The sequence below is a fragment of the Oncorhynchus clarkii genome, chromosome 27 (assembly GCF_045791955.1).
Source record: "Oncorhynchus clarkii lewisi isolate Uvic-CL-2024 chromosome 27, UVic_Ocla_1.0, whole genome shotgun sequence".
Classification (NCBI taxonomy): domain Eukaryota; kingdom Metazoa; phylum Chordata; class Actinopteri; order Salmoniformes; family Salmonidae; genus Oncorhynchus; species Oncorhynchus clarkii.
Window position 1 is genome coordinate 13,640,819 of NC_092173.1, and position 20,783 is coordinate 13,661,601.

The 20,783-nt window shown below is 42.2% G+C and overlaps 1 protein-coding gene and 1 pseudogene across 1 annotated transcript in view; both read right to left on the reverse strand.

Annotated features, from left to right (window-relative positions):
* The window catches only part of LOC139386028 (histone-lysine N-methyltransferase MECOM-like), a 191,279-nt gene extending 189,138 nt beyond the window's left edge, over positions 1-2,141 (reverse strand). The window contains exon 1 of the mRNA XM_071131413.1: positions 2,041-2,141. Coding sequence (XP_070987514.1) covers positions 2,041-2,077 — 37 coding nt within the window. The 5' untranslated portion in view covers positions 2,078-2,141. The remainder of the gene's footprint in view (positions 1-2,040) is intronic.
* A 2,971-nt stretch (positions 2,142-5,112) lies between these two features.
* On the reverse strand, positions 5,113-19,185 carry LOC139385420 (uncharacterized; annotated as a pseudogene).
* Between the last annotated feature and the right edge of the window lie 1,598 nt (positions 19,186-20,783).

Sequence of the window (20,783 nt, forward strand, 5' to 3'; positions counted from 1 at the left end):
CAATGATGTGCCCAATCTGTGATTTAGAGCATTATTATTGGGTACGCATAATGAGCCGCTTCAATAGCCTATTTGTAGCCATAGGTGGTAACATCTCTCTAGATTAGAAGCTGATCCATCGTCAGTATTATGGAATAATAATAATGTTGATGTTGATTTGAATAGAGAAAGCTGATCCGAGAGCAGCTCTGCTTTTCTTCCAATCCTATCAGCATCGACACATGGTCTAACCATGCACTTAGCGAACGTTCTCTCTACGTGCTTGTTTGGGAAACACTTAAAAAGTTGGCTCGTAAATAACGATGCATCTGGTACGATTATCGTTAAGTTACATCGCAACTTGGAAACGATGCCCAGAATTGTTTGAACTAACAAAACACTCACAAATCAGTTTTCTAAATAAAACTGCTGGTTGGACGAGTGTCATCCACTGAGTGTAGTGTGTAGGCCTAAATCAAGTAGGCTAACATCCTAAAGAGGAAAGGGTTTTAAGGTCCTTTCTCCCCTGTCTGAGCTCCAGAAAGGTCCAGAGAAATTATCCATGTGTAGCAGAAATATATAGACAGAAAGTCACGCACACAGACACAAACACACACAATAAGATGACTGTCAGGTCTCGCGGACGTTTATTGAAAGAATAACACCTGCGATTCCTGGCTCCAGGACTGCGACCTACCGATGTTGACCTATGGCTACACTGTTGTCCAGACATGAGGAAACTATAATTAAAAACATTCAAATTATATACTTAAAATTAGAACGTTTTTTTCTCTCTGAAAAATACTGTAAAAACGTAGACAACAGGCTATACACATTCATAGAGGTTAAACACAATTGGAGATGTTAGTGACTCAGAAAATGCAATTAAATTGCCTATACACAATTTGAAATAATTATCAAAAACGTTTATACTTGTGTAGCCTAAACTACCTGAAGGAATGTAAATAATTATTATAGCTACTGCATCCGCTTGCCATTTTGCTGATAGGCCTACATTTTATATAAACATTGTTGTGCATTTTGGTAGATTGCTGTAGACCACAATAACAGTTTATTGGAGTAAACACTTTTTACCCAAATCAGTGTGTTGCTCCCAGGGGGTTGAATTGCTTCCAGAACTCAGACTAATAATTTAACCAATTCACAATTACAAAAATTGTTTATTAGGCTACTCAATATTGGTGTTCAAAACCTCCGTGCCCCTCAATGTGCAGTGGTAAAATACAAATAACTTCAACTTATTAAGGTGCGGGAGGCAATAGTTGATCAAGAACTGGCATTACATTTCTACATAACATAAAGACGTAAACACGTTTTGTACCCAAACCGTAACATTAATTCTATAACAAAGACGATTTACTTGTTGCTCAAACTAAATGCACCATAATAAAGATACAATACAGTGCAATAACCCAAGGCTATAACGTAATGATAGTTAGAGCGAACACCCCATAAGCATTTATTCTATGATACATCAGACAGGGCAAAAATATATGTTTTTGGCATTTGTCGTTGCACCAGCAATGGTACCTGATTATATTTAAATGCATAAGTATTTCATTCTGGATCTTTCGTTTCCTAAATCTGAATGAGCCAACCTGCCTTTTCAAAGTCGCTCCTGCAAATTGAAGTGGCCAGAAACCAAGCGCGTGCAACAACAGCGTCGCAGGACGGGACGAGAATTGGCCAACGCTGTAGCGCCCACTATACAAAGCACAACGCAATAACGATAGTATTCGTTCCCTGGGAAGTGCCTCTACCGTTTGCACAACTTTGTGTTACTTATAACGCCAATTTAATTTTTCAGAATTCGCGAAACTAACTGGCACTGACAGCATCAACTCGAAATCGCTGAACCAACTTCTCCAAACTGTACCGCTGCTCAGTCGTGAGTGGGAGATATTTTCTACTGACACTCATGTAACACGATACAATATATTGTACTTCATTTGTCGATGCGAAACAGCATTGATAACTGAGATATTTACACATTTACAAGATGGCAGTTTCAAAAGGCAAAGAAAGGGATATTGCACCTACTTGTGGCCAGTTTCCGTGCCCTGCCTTTGGACCTCATGATGCCAGTCTTTCGGCGTGGGTTTGTTAGATTTTTTCTTGGATCTTTTCCTCCTTTTTCTTTTTTCTCTGTCCTTTTCTCTGTGTTTCTCAATCCAGACTCGCTATCTCTCCAGCATTGTCAGTTTGGACACCTTCGCACATGCGCATAACAAAACTACCAGCACCGCCAAAAAAGTTTCGAACGATTTATCTCTTGATATGACTGATCTAGTTAGATGGCAATCGGAGAGAGATCCCTTCGTGTCAGATCTTTAAAGATCACTGAGTCAGAAATGGAGACGCCACGACCCCGGATCTACGGAGAGCCAGACACATTTATTATAATGAACTATTATTCTCAACTTTCAACATGCATGCCTACCTATTGTGCTTAAATGAAATCACATTCATGAATGCTCGGCTAAATTACTAATGTGAAACGTTTTCATCAAATGTTTTATATGTTTTAATTGTGTTTTGACCATCACAGCGACCACTAGGAAATGAATGAACCCCTCCTCCCCTCCCCTGGTATGTGGGCAGTTGAACTGACAGCTCTAATATGAGGCTGCCCGAGGCTTTTTTTTGTGAAGTTGTGACAATTCTTAATATTTTAAATACTTTGAACGAATACCTCTTTCTGCTGGCGTGCATGCGTAAATTCCATCGCTTGCATGCAAATTGATAACCAAAATCAATGTTGAACTCGCATAGTCTATAACTTTTGGGTAAGGCTGCTGCACAATTGAAATGGTTTATTTTGCTTCACTCTCGTCGGATTTGGGCACAACCGTATCAACATGAACCTAACAATGAAAACCCCAACAATCTTATTGGGCTATTGCAGTGTAGTGGTAGTGGAGAGATATTAACTGCAAGGTGTATTTGTCTATTAATTAAAACGGAGTATAATTAAGGTAATTGCTCATTAATTAGATCCTCATGAGGTCATGTTGATCTTGCACGTGAACACTTTAGTGGCTTCTGAACTCGATTTATTGATTCCAAAGTATGTTGAAATTGATTTAAGTAATGACATCATTTAAATTGTAAACGACAAAAATAAGATATCCTTTTGGCCGATGTCCAATATACCTTTCAATATGGCAAATTAGTCAAATCAAGTATACGCCTATAGGTAGGACCCCGTTTATGCTAATATACCTCTCTGAAATCTGAATTCAAGTGTAAAGGCAGATAACTGTCCTTGATAACTGTGGGCTTTTGAGTCATTACCACAGTATCAATAGAAAACGTGTGTGTGTGTGTGTGTGTGTGTGTGTGTGTGTGTGTGTGTGTGTTATCCAATTAAGTCAAATACATTTGCAGTCAAACTACATGTTAAATGTTCATAAAGGTGTCATTAAGGAAATACTGTCTCAAGTTATTCATCCAACATACTTACAGTTTAGAGAAATCCCCAAGTAATTTAAGTCACCAAGTCAAGAAGGGTTTATATAGGTACTTTATTGTGGTTATACCTCAGCCTAGCCCCAAAGTAATGACATAAATTGAGCTATTAAGTACACCGTGTGCTGGAGAGTGTGGCTTGAGACGCAGGCAGGCATGCAGCCTTTCAGACCCACAGCTACAGCTCTAGGCAGCGCCCTCAATTAGCCTAAATGGAAACAGTTTTCATTCATTGCAATAACTCACTGTTCTCGAGACCACTTTCAGAATACATACTTTATTATGACACGCTGACCCGGAGGCGCGGAATGGCAGGACCAGGGAACGCTGGAGAGATATGTGCAGCCCAGTGGGTTGTAATTATTAGACATTCATTGGGTTCAAGAACCTTTGCAAGTATAGCTAAATTATTAGCTTGCTATTCCCATTGTTCGAATTTAATTCCAATCGAAAAAAGGGGTTGGGCGGTCCACAATGTTTGGGTCCTATTTTAACCTAATTAAGTGCGTTTCCTTGCGTAATTTCTGCAGAAAATAGGAACGCACGTTATTATCGGGTAATTGATTGTTTATTTCAATGCATTTAGTTATGTTTGTGTGGTTGTTTAGGTGTTAAAATAAATACATATTTTTAATGGGAGCTGTCAAAGCTAGACTAAAAAGTGAGAAGGGAGCCCCCGGCACTAGGAAATTACCGCGCACCCGCGTGACCTTTGAGCAAGGTAATCAATCAAGTGATCAACAGCGATATTTTATCAATGCTATGCCCAGGCAAAACGTTTCTGAAATGAAATAAGGAGATGGACCACGAGGATAAAGCGTGGAGACTATACTATTATATACAAATAATGCTCCCATCACAAAAAATGTAAATAAAAATGTGTCAAGTCAATTGTATGCGCCTAATAATTATGCCTGAGCAGTCTTGATTTATGAAACGTATACTTTTTATTATGATAACACTAATTACAAAATCATTTTAAATAGGCCGATAATTATATATATATATATATATTATATACATATATATAATGACAATAATAATACTTTTAATAATAATAATAGCCTAATAATAATAGTTATTATTATAACTTGTTTTTTAACTCTTATATGTGCAACTGCTTTTGAATCTGGTTCTTGTGCCTTTTGACCAAAATGTTATGCTTTTGACCAAAACGTGTTAGAATAATCATGCCTTACTGCCTGTGTTTTTACACCAAAATGTTTTAACTATAACTTCGTGAGTATAATCACATTGACATAATTTCCTGCTATTATTTAATTGTAATCATTCATATAATGCCTAGTGGGAAACAACTTTGTAAGGAGTCTGAGCCCGCGAAAAGGCCAGGAGTGGAGCACGCTTGTGCCCGGGTGAGCACTGCCCCTCCGTGGAGGGAAGTGAGAGTATTTTTTAACCTATATCGACCAGTGAGCTCTAGTATCAACACACATTCAACACAATCTACATCCGCAAGCCTGGCCAAAGCACCACGGGGAACTCCAACTTTCTGCCTGACTTTTCCGTTCGAGTAGAGATACACGTAAATAATCTGGAACTGTTCGCTCCTGGATTTCCACTCCATTGAAAAACATCCACTATACCCTTCTACTTTTCGATCAAAATTAATATTAGGCTACACTGTTAAGTGGCTACTTGGATTTTGAGGTACTCATATTTCCAGCGTTTGCTGATGAGCAGGGCCATAATGCCCTGAAAAATTTAGCGGGCACAGAATATGTGAGGATGCCTGGGGGGTGGACCGGGAGGGGGGGCTGTGCCCCCATTCATACATTTGAGAATTTTGCGTTTTTCAAATAACTGAAACAGCCATTCCTGCAAACTAGAGCCATAATTACACATTATGCTTAATTTTACAGTACAACTCGACCATGAAGGCCTGATTCACGCAGTCTCCTCTGAACAGTTGATATTGAGATTTGTCTGTTACTTGAACTCTGTGAAGCATTTATTTGGTCTGCAATCTGAGGTGCAGTAAAAAAATAATAATATTATATTTCAATTATTTACCCCTCTTCAGAGGACAAATATCTTTTAGTTTTTTTTACAGATTTTTTGCTACATATACATACATTTTACATACACATTTTACATACACATTTTACATAGATGGTACTTTTATATAAAGCAGTCAAATAATAATAATACATAAAATCTTCAATCTCAACCCCCAGCCACTTTCAGTCCATCCCACCTATCATCATAGACCACCCTCGTTTGGTTTCCATGTGTAACAGTATAACTCTAGACCGTCCCCTCGCCCATACCCGGGCGCGAACCAGGGACCCTCTGCACACATCAACAACAGTCACCCACGAAGCATCGTTACCCATCACTCCACAAAAGCCGCGGCTCGTGCAGAGCAAGGGGAACCACTACTTCAAGGTCTCAGAGCAAGTGACGTCACCGATTGAGATACTATTTAGCGCGCACCACCGCTAACTAGCTAGCCGTTTCACATCCGTTACACATGTGCCATATATTTTTCCATTATGTGAGCTGTTCTTGCCATAATATGGACTTTGTCTTTTACCAAATATGGTCCAAATAGGGTCTTCTGTATATCTTCTGTATACCACTCCTACCTTGTCACAACACAACTGAATCGCTCAAATGCATTAAGAAGGAAAGACATTCCACCAATTAACTTCTAACAAGGCACACCTGTTAATTGAAATGCATTCCAGGTGACTACCTCATGAAGCTGGTTGAGATAAGGCCAAGAGTGTGCAAAGTAAATCAAATCAAATCAGATTTTTTTTGTCACTTGCGCCGAATACAACAGGTGTAGGTAGACCTTACAGTGAAAAGCTTACTTACAGGCTCTAACCAACAGTGCAAAAAAGGTATTAGGTGAACAATAGGTAAGTAAAGAAATAAAAACAACAGTAAAAAGACAGTGAAAAATAACAGTAGCGAGGCTATAGAGTGGGGCAAAAAGTATTTAGTCAGCCACCAATTGTGCAAGTTCTCCCACTTAAAAAGATGAGAGAGGCCTGTAATTTTCATCTTAAGGTACACTTCAACTATGACTGACAAAATGAGAAAAAAATCCAGAAAATCACATTGTAGGATTTTTAATTGATTTATTTGCAAATTATGGTGGAAAATAAGTACTTGGTCACCTACAAACAAGCAAGATTTCTGGCTCTCACAGACCTATAACTTCTTCTTTAAGAGGCTCCTCTGTCCTCCACTCGTTACCTGTATTAATGGCATCTTTTTAAGTCGGAGAACTTGCACAATTGGTGGCTGATTAAATACTTTTTTGCACCACTGTATACAGTAGCGAGGCTACATACAGACACTGGTTAGTCGGGCTGATTAAGGTAGTATGTACATGTAGATATGGTTAAAGTGACTATGCATATATGATGAACAGAGAGTAGCAGCAGCGTAAAAGAGGGGTTGGCGGGTGGTGGGTGGCGGGTGGCGGGACACAATGCAGATAGCCCGGTTAGCCAATGTGCGGGGGCACTGGTTGGTCGGGCCAATTGAGGTAGTATGTACATGAATGTACAGTTAAAGTGACTATGCATATAAGATAAACAGAGAGTAGCAGCAGCGCAAAAGAGGGGTTGGTGGGGAGGCACACAATGCAAATAGTCCGGGTAGCCACTTGATTACCTGTTCAGGAGTCCTATGGCTTGGGGGTAAAAACTGTTGAGAAGCATTTTTGTCCTAGTCTTGGCACTCCGGTACCGCTTGCCATGTGGTAGTAGAGAGAACAGTCTATGACTGGTGTGGCTGGGGTCTTTGACAATTTTTAGGGCCTTCCTCTGACACTGCCTGGTGTAGAGGTCCAGGATGGCAGGCAGCTTAGCCCCAGTGATGTACTGGGCCGTATGCACTACCCTCTGTAGTGCCTTGCGGTCGGAGGCTGAGCAATTGCCGTACCAGGCTGTGATGCTCTCGATGTTGCAGCTGAAGAACCTTTTGAGGATCTGAGGACCTTTGCCAAATATTTTTAGTTTCCTGAGGGGGAATAGGCTTTGTCGTGCCCTTTTCATGACTGTCTTGGCGTGTTTGGACCATTCTAGTTTGTTGGTTATGTGGACACAAAGGAACTTGAAGCTCTCAACCTGCTTCACTACAGCCCTGTCAATGAGAATGGGGGTGTGCTCGGTCCTCCTTTTCCTATAGTCCACAATCATCTCCTTAGTCTTGGTTACGTTGAGGGATAGGTTGTTATTCTGGCACCACCCAGCCAGGTCTCTGTCCTCCTCCCTATAGTCTGTCTCGTCGTTGTCGGTGATCAGGCCTACCACTGCTGTGTTGTCTGCAAAATAATGATGGTGTTGGAGTTGTTTCTGGCCATGTAGTTGTGGGTGAACAGGGAGTACAGGAGGGGACTGAGCACGCACCCCTGGGGGGCTCTAGTTTTGAGGATCAGCGTGGCAGATGTGTTGCTACCTACCTTCACCACCTGGGGGTGGCCCGTCAGGAAGTCCATGATCCAGTTGCAGAGGGAGGTATTTTGTCCCAGCATCCTTAGCTTAGTGATGAGCTTTGAGGGCACTATGGTGTTGAACACTGAGCTGTAGTCAATGAACAGAATTCTCACATAGGTGTTCCTTTTATCCAGGTGGGAAAGGGCAGTGTGGAGTGCAATTAAGATTGCATCATCTGTGGATCTGTTGGGGCGGTATGCGAATTGTAGTGGGTCTAGGGTTTCCAGGATGATGGTGTTGATGCGAGACATTACCAGCCTTTCACAGCACTTCATGGCTACAGACTTGAGTGCTACGGGTCTGTAGTCATTTAGGCAGGTTGCCTTCGTGTTCTTGGGCACAGGGACTATGGTGGTCTGCTTGAAACATGTTGGTATTACAGACTCAATCAGGGACATGTTGAAAATGTCAGTGAAGACACCTGCCAGTTGGTCAGCACATGCACGGAGCACACGTCCTGGTAAACCGTCTGGCCCCGCAACCTTGTGAATGTTGACCTGTTTAAAGGTCTTACTCACGTCGGCTACGAAGAGCGTAATCACACAGTCGTCCGGAATAGTTGAAGCTCTCATGCATGCCTCAGTGTTGCTTGCCTCGAAGTGAGCATGGAAGTGATTTAGCTCATCTGGTAGGCTCGTGTCACTGGGCAGCACGCAGCTGTGCTTCCCTTTGTAGTCTGTAATAGATTGCAAGCCCTGCCACATAAGACGAGTGTCCAAGCCGGTGTAGTACGATTCAATCTTAGCCCTGTATTGACGTTTTGCCTGTTTGATGGTTCGTCCGAGGGCATAGCGGGATTTCTTATAAGCTTCTGGATTAGAGTCCCGCACCGTGAAAGCGGCAGCTCTACCATTTAGCTCAGTGCGAATGTTGTCTGTAATCCATGGCTAGTGGTTGTGGTATGTACGTACAGTCACTGTGGGGACCTTAAAGCCACTGACTGATGTGGTGTACTCCTCAATGCCATCGGAAGAATCCCGGAACGTGTTCCAGTCTGTGATAGCAAAACAGTCCTGTAGTTTAACATCTGCTTCATCTGACCACTTTTTTTGATAGACCGGATCACTGCTGCTTCCTACTTTAATTTTTGCTTGTAAGCAGGAATCAGGAAGATAGAATTGTGGTCGGATTTACCAAATGGAGGGCAAGGGAGAGCTTTGTCCGCGTCTCTGTGTGTGGAGTACATGTGATCTACAATTTTTTCCCCTCTGTTTGCACATTTAACATGTTTTGGGAAATTAGGTAGAACTGATTTAAGTTTCCCTGCATTAAAGTTTCCAGCCACTAGGAGCACCGCCTCTGGGTGAGTGGTTTCCTGTTTGCTTATTTCCTTATACAGCTGACTGAGTGCGGTCTTGGTGCCAGCATCCATCTGTGGTGGTAAATATACAGCCACGGGTGGCTACTTTGAAGAATCTCAAATCTAAAATATATTTTGATTTGTTTAACACTTTTTTGGTTACTACATGATTCCATATGTGTTATTTCATAGTTTTGATATCTTCACTATTAAGGACACTTGAGAAACCTAAGAAAATGCACCAAGACAGAGTATTCAAACAATGCCCATGACACTGTGGAGGACATGTGAGCAAATATAATCTAAGTACTGTAGGCTACAGTATCAAAATACTGTTGTGTGCTTTAACAAAACAGTTTGTCAATGTGTGCATCTCTGCATCAACATTAATCAAATTAGAGCAATTACACATTGGCATATAGTTTATAGCACTGCAACCAAATATTCTCCCCAAACCATTTGTCTTTTTGTTGAGATTGTATTAATTTCATGCAATTTCTGTAACATAATTTGCACTTCTCTCCAAGGTAAATTGTTTATACGGAAATGGAATAGACCTAGACCTACTAAAGGCAAGACACAAAGGTTTGCAAGGACAATTTCTGCACTGGTGGACAGTCTGCTATAGAAAGTGTATAAATATCACAATATCAAAGTGTATCAATATCATTTAGGATTGAAGGTGTTCAAATTGTTTAAACGGTTTACCCCAGCTATAATAAATTACACCCAAATCAACAACAAGTGTTGGCACTGATGACAGATTCTTAGACTTCAATATTTCTAGTTTGTTTCTGTCTAATACTGTACCGCCATCTAGTGCTCAATAAACGGCACCGTTTACAATAATGCAATGAAACGCAAACTGTTTTCTACCTACCTATCTAAACATAATATAATCTACAACAACTGAGGTATAGATACGTAGATTACACTGTCAATACATTGAGGGAAATGTATACATTCAACGCCAGTATTTCAGTAGCAAACCAACTCTATTGACAGCTTGGGAAGGCAGATAGTTGAGTGCATTTTAACAGTGATTCCCGGTAGTCCTATCTAGGGGACGGATTACGATGCGCTCTTGAGACAATCTGGATAATTATTTATGGACATGGTGTGGCGGGGATGTGTACGGGCAGTAGTTTATCCTCGAACTCAGCATCTCGATTAGGTCACAGACAGGTTACAGATCCGTCCTCATCAATTCTGATTGACTTTTCCATTGCGCAAGTCTCTTCAACTAAGAGACCTGACAAGTAATCAATCTGTCGTTCAATCAGCGTTATTTATCTGGGGTTTCCCGTAAGAGCAGACAGTGGAGTGGGATGGTAGTCAGTTTCCCCGTTGCAGTGACATAACGGTTTCTGGAGACACGCATAAAGGAATCAGACAGCTTTGTATGCCATGGCGACTGAGATGTTCAAAAACCACTCATTATTATTAGCATGGAATCAAATCATTTCATTTAAATACCAAACATGAGCTCTTATTCCCATAGGCCAATGTGTTTTTACTTTTTGAGTTTTTCTTTCCAACCTATGTCTGCCCTCTTGCAGCCTATGCTATATCGAAGTTATTTTGTGCTGTTTATTCTCCTTGGAAAACATTTAGGAAAAATACCTTTAATCAGAATCAGTGTTTCACTTAATTGTCTCTGGTGAGCAGGCCAGGGAAAGGCATCAGGCATCACTCTTGTGATGGACCCACCCAGCACTTGTGATGGACACATCTCCTGGTTCTCCAAGGCACTGATGCAGATGTCTCTAAAGATGGAGAAAGAGGACATGAGGGAGCCCCACAGCCAGGTAGTATCCATCACATGGACTGGCACCATGAAGTCCCCTGGCGGGGCCAGAGCTGAGGCCTCCTCCCTCAGTCTGTGGGAAGGAGGCTGGATCCCCCTGTCAGGACCACGTTGTCTAGGAGCAGCTGCCGCAGGTCTGCATCGTTCTCCAACGTAGAGCTCACCAGAAGGCTGGGGATGCCTTTGGTCACCATGCGGAAATTCTGAGGAGAGAAGAGGATCTGGCAGCATCTGTCCGTTGGGGAGCTGGTAGTCCACATCGGCACTGTTGATGATGGTTGGTTGGCTGTCTCTGAGGAGGGGTCAGTGGATATGTAACACATCTGCTCTTTGATGTTTGTCACAATGTCATGTTTAAGTGTGGCGCTGGAGAACTGAGCTCCAGACACCTTCAGCAGCAGAGTCAGGAGGGCCGTGACATCCTATTCTCCCTGGCCCAGCTGGTGCACAGCGTGGGGTAGGCCCTCGAAACACTGGGACAGCGTGGTTGACGTCGTAGCCACAGTCCACCACGTAACCGGTCACCCTTGTCTCTGGCCCCCTCCCAGTCAGGGGGAGTGATGATCTCTACAGCAGTCTCACAACTCAATCCTGGTTGAAAACTGTTTTCTGCCCCTCCCAAAAGATAGAATTTGTAGATAAATGGCCCTCTTTCTGGGACTCACCCACAAACAGAACCAAGCCTGGCCTGCTGAGGAGTGACGGACTCCATCCTAGCTGGAGGGGTGCTCTCATCTTATCTACCAACATAGACAGGGCTCTAACTCCTCTAGCTCCACAATGAAATAGGATGCAGGCCAGGCAGCAGGCTGTTAGCCAGACTGCCAGCTTAGTGGAGTCTGCCACTAGCACAGTCAGTGTAGTCAGCTCAGCTATCCCCATTGAGACCGTGTCTGTGCCTCGACCTAGATTGGGCAAAACTAAACATGGCGATGTTCGCCTAAGCAATCTCACTAGGATAAAGACCTCCTCCATTCCTGCCATTATTGAAAGAGATCGTGATACCTCACATCTCAAAATAGGGCTACTTAATGTTAGATCCCTTACTTCAAAGGCAGTTATAGTCAATTAACTAATCACTGATCATAATCTTGATGTGATTGGCCTGACTGAAACATGGCTTAAACCTGATGAATTTACTGTGTTAAATTAGGCCTCACCTCCTGGTTACACTAGTGACCATATCCCCCGTGCATCCCTGTTGAAGGAATTCTAAATTCCTCTGTATTATTTCCCAATCAGAATTAAATACTCTGTCAATGCATTCGAAGGGTTTGTAAGACCCTAATATTTTATAAGAATGGACAGAGCCCCGGTCTTAAAAGTCAGGTAACAGCGTTTAATTCAAGAGAGTACTGGTTACATACACATTTTTCCACAGGTTATAAACTGAAAATGACGTCAGCGTTTTCTAAATGTTCTATCTCTTCATGACACTAGTATAGAGGCCCTATAGTTCTCGAGCCTTCCCTCCTCGCCTGAAGCCAAGATCAGTCAGTGTAAATCAGCATTCTAGACAGTCTGGAGATAGTCCGTCCCTGCCATCTGGAGATTGTATAAATGAATGAACTAAGGAACAGACCGTCATTGTTACTAAACTCTTGACCACATTCACTTCAGTACTGGGATCAGATAAGAAAATTCATACATATACAGTACCATAATTGTATTCTGATTAGTACACCCTGATTGAAATGTATACATAATTAGTCATTATAGATAAAAATTCCCTTAACAATCCCGCAAAGGCGGAGGTGTTGCTAACATTTATGATAGCAAAATTCAATTTACAAAAAAAATTAAGTTTTCGTCTTTTGAGCTTCTAGTCATGAAATCTATGCAGCCTACTCAATCACTTTTTATTGCTACTGCTTACAGGCCTCCTGGGCAGCGTTCCTCATTGAGTTCCCTGAATTCCTATCGGACCTTGTATTCATAGCAGATAATATTCACATTTTTGGTGACTTTAATATTCACGTGGGAAAGTCCACAGACCCACTCCAAAAGGCTTTCGGAGCCATCATCGACTCAGTAGGTTTTGTAACATGTCTCTGGACCTACTCACCAGCACAGTCATACTCTGGACCTAGTTTTGTCTCATGGAATAAATGTTGTGGATCTTAATGTTTTTCCTCATAATCCTGGACTATCGGACCACCATTTTATTACGTTTGCAATTGCAACAAATAATCTGCTCCGACCCCAACCAAGGAGCATCAAAAGTCGTGCTATAAATTCACAGACAACACAAAGATTCCTCGATGCCCTTCCAGACTCCCTCTGCCTACCCAAAGACGTCAGAAGACAAAAATCAGTTAACCACCTAACTGAGGAACTCAATTTAACCTTGCGCAATACCCTAGATGCAGTTGCACCCCTAAAAATTAAAAACATTTCTCATAAGGAACTAGCTCCCTGGTATACAGAAAATACCCGAGCTCTGAAGCAAGCTTCCAGAAAATTGGAACGGAAATGGCGCCACACCAAACTGAAAGTCTTCCGAGAAGCTTGGAAAGACAGTACCGTGCAGTATCGAAGAGCCCTCACTGCTGCTCGATCATCCTATTTTTCCAACTTAATTGAGGAAAATAAGAACAATCCAACATTTATTTTTGATACTGTCGCAAAGCTAACTAAAAAGCATCATTCCCCAAGTGAGGATGGCTTTCACTTCAGCAGTAATAAATGAACTTCTTTGAGGAATAAAATCATGATTATTAGAAAGCAACTTACGGACTCCTCTTTAAATCTGCATATTCCTTCAAAGCTCAGTTGTCCTGAGTCTGCACAACTTTGCCAGGACATAGGATCAAGAGAGACACTCAAGTGTTTTAGTACTATATCTCTTGACACAATGATGAAAATAATCATGGCCTCTAAATGTTCAAGCTCCATACTGGACCCTATTCCAACTAAACTACTGAAAGAGCTGCTTCCTGTGCTTGGCCCTCCTATGTTGAACAAAATAAACGCCTCTCTATCCACCGGATGTGTACCACACTCACTAAAAGTGGCAGTAATAAAGCCTCTCTTGAAAAAGCCAAACCTTGACACAGAAAATATAAAAAACTATCGGCCTATATCGAATCTTCCATTCCTCTCAAAATATTTAGAAAAAGCTGTTGCGCAGCAACTCACTGCCTTCCTGAAGACAAACAATGTATACGAAATGCTTCAGTCTGGTTTTAGACCCCATCATAGCACTGAGACTGCACTTGTGAAGATGGTAAATTACCTTTTAATGGCATCAGACCGAGGCTCTGCATCTGTCCTCATGCTCCTAGCCCTTAGCTGCTTTTGATACCATCAATCACCACATTCTTTTGGAGAGATTGGAAACCGAAATTGGTCTACACGGACAAGTTCTGGCGTGGTTTAGATCTTATCTGTCGGAAAGATATCAGTTTGTCTCTGTGAATGGTTTGTCCTCTGACAAATCAACTGTAAATGTCGGTGTTCCTCAAGGTTCCGTTTTAGGACCACTATTGTTTTCACTATATATTTTACCTCTTGCGGATGTCATTCGAAAACATAATGTTAACTTTCACTGCTATACGGATGACACACAGCTGTACATTTCAATGAAACATGTTGAAGCCCCAAAATTGCCCTCGCTAGAAGCCTGTGTTTCAGACATAAGGAAGTTGATGGCTGCAAACTTTCTACTTTTTGACTCGGACAAAACAGAGATGCTTGTTCTAGGTCCCAAGAAACAAAGAGATCTTCTGTTGAATCTGACAATTAATCTTGATGGTTGTACAGTCGTCTCAAATAAAACTGTGAAGGACCTCGGCCTCTGATCTTTCTTTTGACGAACATATCAAGACTGTTTCAAGGACAGCTTTTTTCCACCTACGTAACATTGCAAAAATCAGAAATTTTCTGTCCAAAAATGATGCAGAAAAATGTATCCATGCTTTTGTTACTTCTAGGTTAGACTACTGCAATGCTCTACTTCCGGCTACCCGGATAAAGCACTAAATAAACTTCAGTTAGTGCTAAATACGGCTGCTAGAATCCTGACTAGAACCAAAAAATGTGATCATATTACTCCAGTGCTAGCCTCCCTACACTGGCTTCCTGTTAAGGCAAGGGCTGATTTCAAGGTTTTACTGCTAAACTACAAAGCATTACATGGGCTTGCTCCTACCTATCTCTCTGTTTTGGTCCTGCCGTACATACCTACACGTACACTACGGTCACAAGACGCAGGCCTCCTAATTGTCCCTAGAATTTCTAAGCCTACAGCTGGAGACAGGGCTTTCTCCTATAGAGCTCAATTTTTATGGAATGGTCTGCCTACCCATGTGAGAGACGCAGACTCGGTCTCAACCTTTAAGTCTTTACTGAAGACTCATCTCTTCAGTGGGTCATATGATTGAGTGTAGTCTGGCCCAGGAGTGTGAAGGTAACAGGAAAGGCTCTGGAGCAACGAACCGCCCTTGCTGTCTCTGCCTGGCCGGTTCCCCTCTTTCCACTGGGATTCTCTGCCTCTAACCCTATTACAGGGGCTGAGTCTCTTTCATGCCATCCCTAGGAGGGGTGCGTCACTTGAGTGGGTTGAGTCACTGATGTGATATTCCTGTCTGAGTTGGCGCCCCCCCCCCCCCCCCCCCCCCTTGGGTTGTGCCGTGGCGGAGATCTTTGTGGGCCTTGTCTCAGGATGGTAAATTGGTGGTTGAAGATATCCTTCTAGTGGTGTGGGGGCTGTGCTTTGGCAAAGTGGGTGGGGTTATATCCTTCCTGTTTGGTCTTGTCCGGGGGTATCATATGATGGGGCCACTGTGTCTCCTGACCCCTCCTGTCTCATCCTCCAGTATTTAGGCTGCAGTAGTTTGGGGGGCTAGGGTCAGTTTGTTATATCTGGAGTACTTCTGTCTTATACAGTGTCCTGTGTGAATTTAAGTATGCTCTCTCTAATTCTCTCTTTCTCTCTTTCTTTCTCTCTCTCGGAGGACCTGAGCCCTAGGACCATGCCTCAGGACTACCTGTCATGATGACTCCTTGCTGTCCCCAGTCCACCTGGCCGTGCTGCTGCTCCAGTTTCAACTGTTCTGCCTGCGGCTATGGGACCCTGACCTCTTCACTGGACGTGCTACCTGTCCCAGACCTGCTGTTTTCAACTGTCTAGAGACAGCAGGAGTGGTAGAGATACTCTTAATGATCGGCTATGAATAGCCAACTGACATTTACTCCTGAGGTGCTGACCTGCTGCACCCTCGACAACTACTGTGATTATTATTATTTGACCATGCTGGTCATTTATGAACATTTGAACATCTTGGCCATGTTCTGTTATAATCTCCACCCGGCACAGCCAGAAGTGGACTGGCCACCCCTCATAGCCTGGTTCCTCTCTAGGTTTCTTCCTAGGTTTTGGCCTTTCTGGGGAGTTTTTCCTAGCCACCGTGCTTCTACACCTGCATTGCTTGCTGTTTGGGGTTTTAGGCTGGATTTCTGTACAGCACTTTGAGATATCAGCTAATGTACGAAGGGCTATTTAAATTAGTTTGATTTGATTTGACCCTGCCTGAAGACAGCAGGTCCAGGAGCGACTGAGAGGCCAGGTACAAAGTCCTTTCCCTGTCTGACTGCGTGGTCAAGGTGAACTCAGTCAGCAAAACCGGGCTCTCACTAGAGGTGGTCTTCACATGGGTGTTGAAACATACAGTTGAAGTCGGAAGTTTACATACATTTAGGTTGGATTCATTAAAACTCGTTTTTCAATCACTCCACAAATTTCTTGTTAACAAACTATAGTTTTGGAAAATCGGTTAGGACATCTACTTTGTGCATGACACAAGTAATTTTTCCAACAATTGTTTACAGACAGATTATTTCACTTATAATTCACTGTATCACAATTCCAGTAGGTCAGAAGTTTACATACACTAAGATGACTGTGCCATGAAACAGCTTGTAAAATTCCAGAAAATGATGTCATGGCTTTAAAAGCTTCTGATAGGCTAATTGTCACACCCTGACCATAGTTTGCTTTGTATGTTTCTATGTTTTGTTTGGTCAGGGTGTGATCTGAGTGGGCATTCTATGTTGTTTGTCTAGTTTGTCTGTTTCTGTGTTTGGCCTGATATGGTTCTCAATCAGAGGCAGGTGTTAGTCATTGTCTCTGATTGGGAACCATATAAAGGTAGCCTGTTTGGTGTTGGGTTTCGTGGGTGATTGTTTCCTGTGTTAGTTTTTGTGCCACACGGGACTGTTTTCGGGTTTTCACTTTGTTGTTTTGGTTATGTGTTCATGTTCAGTTTTCTAATTAAAAAAACATGAACTTCAACCACGCTGCATATTGGTCCGCCTCTCCTTTGACGGAAGAACCCCGTGACACTAATTGACATAATTTGAGTCAATTGGAGCTGGACCTGTGGATGCATTTCAAGGCCTACTTTCAAATTCAGTGCTTCTTTGCCTGACATCATGGGAAAATCAAAAGAAATCAGCCAAGACCTCAGGAAAAAATGTGTAGACCTCCACAAGTCTGGTTCATCCTTGGAAGCAATTTCTAAACACCTGAAGGTACTATGTTCATCTGTGCAAACGATAGTATGCAAGTATAAACACCATGGGACCACGCAGCCGTCACACCGCTCAGGAAGGAGACGCGTTCTGTCTCCTAGAGATGAACGTACTTTGGTGCGAAAGTGCAAATCAATTCCAGAACAACAGCAAAGGACCTGGTGAAGATGCTGGAGGAAACAGGTACAAAAGTATCTATATCCACAGTAAAACGAGTCCTTTATCAACATAACCTGAAAGGCCGCTCAGCAAGGAAGAAGCCATTGCTCTAAAACCGCCATTAAAAAGCCAGCCTACGGTTTGCAACTGCACATGGGGACAAAGATTGTACTTTCTGGAGAAATTCCCTCTGGTCTGATGAAACAAAAATAGAACTGTTTGGCCATAATGACCATCATTATGTTTGGAGGAAAAAGGGGGAGGCTTGCAAGCCGAAGAACACCATCCCAACCGTGAAGCACGGGGGTGGCAGCATCATGTTGTGGGGCTGCTTTGCCGAAGGAGGGACTGGTGCTCTTCACAAAATAGATGACATCATGAGGTAGGAAAATTATGTGAATGTATTGAAGCAACATCTCAAGACATCAGTCAGGAAGTTAAAGCTTGGTCGCAAATGGGTCTTCCAAATGGACAATGACCCCAAGCATACTTCCAAAGTTGTGTCGAAATGGCTTAAACGGCCATCACAAAGCCCTGACCTCAATCCTACAGACAATTTGTTGGCAGAACTGAAAAAGCATGTGCGAGCAAGGAGGACTATAAACTTGACTCAGTTACACCAGCTCTATCAGGAGGAATGGGCCACAATTCTCCCAACTTATTGTGGGAAGCTTGTGGAAGGCTTCCTGAAACATTTGACCCAAAGTAAACAATTTAAAGGAAATGCTACCAAATACTAATTGAGTGTATGTAAACTTCTTACCCACTGAGAATGTGATGAAATAAATAAAAGCTGAAATAAATCATTCTCTCTACTACTATTCTGACATTTCACATTCTTAAAATAAAGTGGTGATCCTAAATGACCTAACCAGGGATTTTTTCTCTCATTAAATGTCAGGAATTGTGAAAAACTGAGTTTAAATGTATTTGGCTAAGGTGTATGTAAACTTCAGACTTCAACTGTATTGTCACGCCCTGACCTTAGTTATCTTTGTTTTCTTTATTATTTTGGTTAGGTCAGGGTGTTTGGGTGGGTGGGTGGTTGGTTTAGTTTTTGTATTGTCTAGGGTTTTTTTGTATGTCTAGGGGTTTATATGTCTATGGTTGCCTGGATTGGTTCTCAATCAGAGGCAGCTATTTATCGTTGTCTCTGATTGGGGACCATATTTAGGTAGCCATATTCCTTGTGTAGTTTGTGGGTTCTTATTCTATGTTTAGTTGCCTGTCTGCACTAGCCATATTAGCGTCACGGTTGGTTGGTTTTGTTCAGTGTTTGTTCTTTCATTAAATAAGTATGTATGCTTACCATGCTGGTCTCCTCCATATGACAACCGTGACATGTATATTTATAATATTGTATTCTGCTGTGGTCAGATAAAGCAGCCATTGCAAATCTACTTATCAGGGCAACATTTGAATTGGGAAGCATACCGATCATGTGCCATGGTGAAACAACTTTGATGGGCTTCAACTCAGGTGCCACAGTCTTCCTCTCAAACCTCTGGCAGGCTAGATAGGCTACTGACCTTTCAGCAAAAAGTGTGTGCTCTCTGATATGACATTAATTGAAATCATAATAATTTCAGATAATATAGAATGTGATTGATAAACAAAAGTTTATTTCACTTGCCCAGCTGTCCAGTTCCTTGACAATTCACTGTCAGAAGAAGCGTAGGTTGATTTTGGCAATCATGTGCTACACTCCGAAATGGCCAGCATGCATCTCGGTCAACACCTCTTTCTCCTCCTTAGTAAAAATCACCCTCCTGTATGGCTGGCCATCCTTCCCCTGTAGGTAGATATGATTGCCTAACAAGTTGGAAGAGAAGACTTGTTGAAATACTAAAGTTTAAGTGCAATTGCACTCCTGTCTTTCTCTCTCTGTTTCTCTCTCCATCTCTTTCTCTGTCTGTCTTCCACTATTTTCCCACCTGCCCCCCTTTCCCCCCTGAATTGTGAATTTCTCTGAATGTTGCACCTCTTGTCGAGATCAGTGGTGTCTTCATAATACTTTGCCTGGTTGGAAAGATAAAATAAAATCTCCCTGAGGGATGCCATTAAAGTGCAAGCTACATACAACCAGCTACATACAACCAGCTACGATAACAATTACAGCTAACGTTAGCTAAATAAAATTGTCTGGCTAGCTGGCTGGCTGACTAGACAGGCTGATGTAAGTAATTACAGTAGCAAGCAACGTCAATCTAAAAACAGCTTAAATTATTTATTCCTATTAAACAATATTTACTTATATGAAGACAAATATATGGTGTAGAGTGTTTTCTTTCCATTCTGAAGCAGCAGGTAGTCAGCAGGTTGGGACCGTCAAAAACACCCTCTTTGGAGAGAAATTCTGAGGTAATAATTTTGCTCAGACTGAGCGAGCTTTTATGCAATGAAATAGAACTAGAGCTGCCAGCATCCTCCTTCCTTTGCGACCGCTACGAGTTAAAATAGAGCCAAGCAACCAGCATAATACTCTTTGGTTCATAATGTAATCCGGTCAGCAACAGAAGCTAGAACTCATTGAATTCCATTGTGATGCAGAGAGGGGCACTATTTGGCCGTGGGGACACTATTTGGCATGACAGGCCATGTAAGATATACAATATACAATGAGTGTACAAAACATTAGGAACACCTTCCTAATATTGAGTTGCACCTCTACAACTCTCCTTCCGTGGCCTCCAACTGCTCTGAAATACAAGTAAAACTAAATGCATGCTCTTCAACCGATCGTTGCCTGCATCTGCCCACCCATCCAGCATCACTACTCTGGACGGTTCTGATTTAGAATATGTGGACAACTACAAATACCAAGGTGTCTGGTTAGACTGTAAACTCTCCTTCCAGACTCACATAAAACATCTCCAATCCAAAGTTAAATCTATTTCTCAACAAAGCATCCTTCACTCATGCTGCCAAACATATCCTCGTAAAGCTGACCATTTTACCGATTCTCGACTCTGGCGATGTCATTTACAAAATAGCCTCCAACACCCTACTCAACAAATAGGATGCCGTCTATCACAGTGCCATCCTT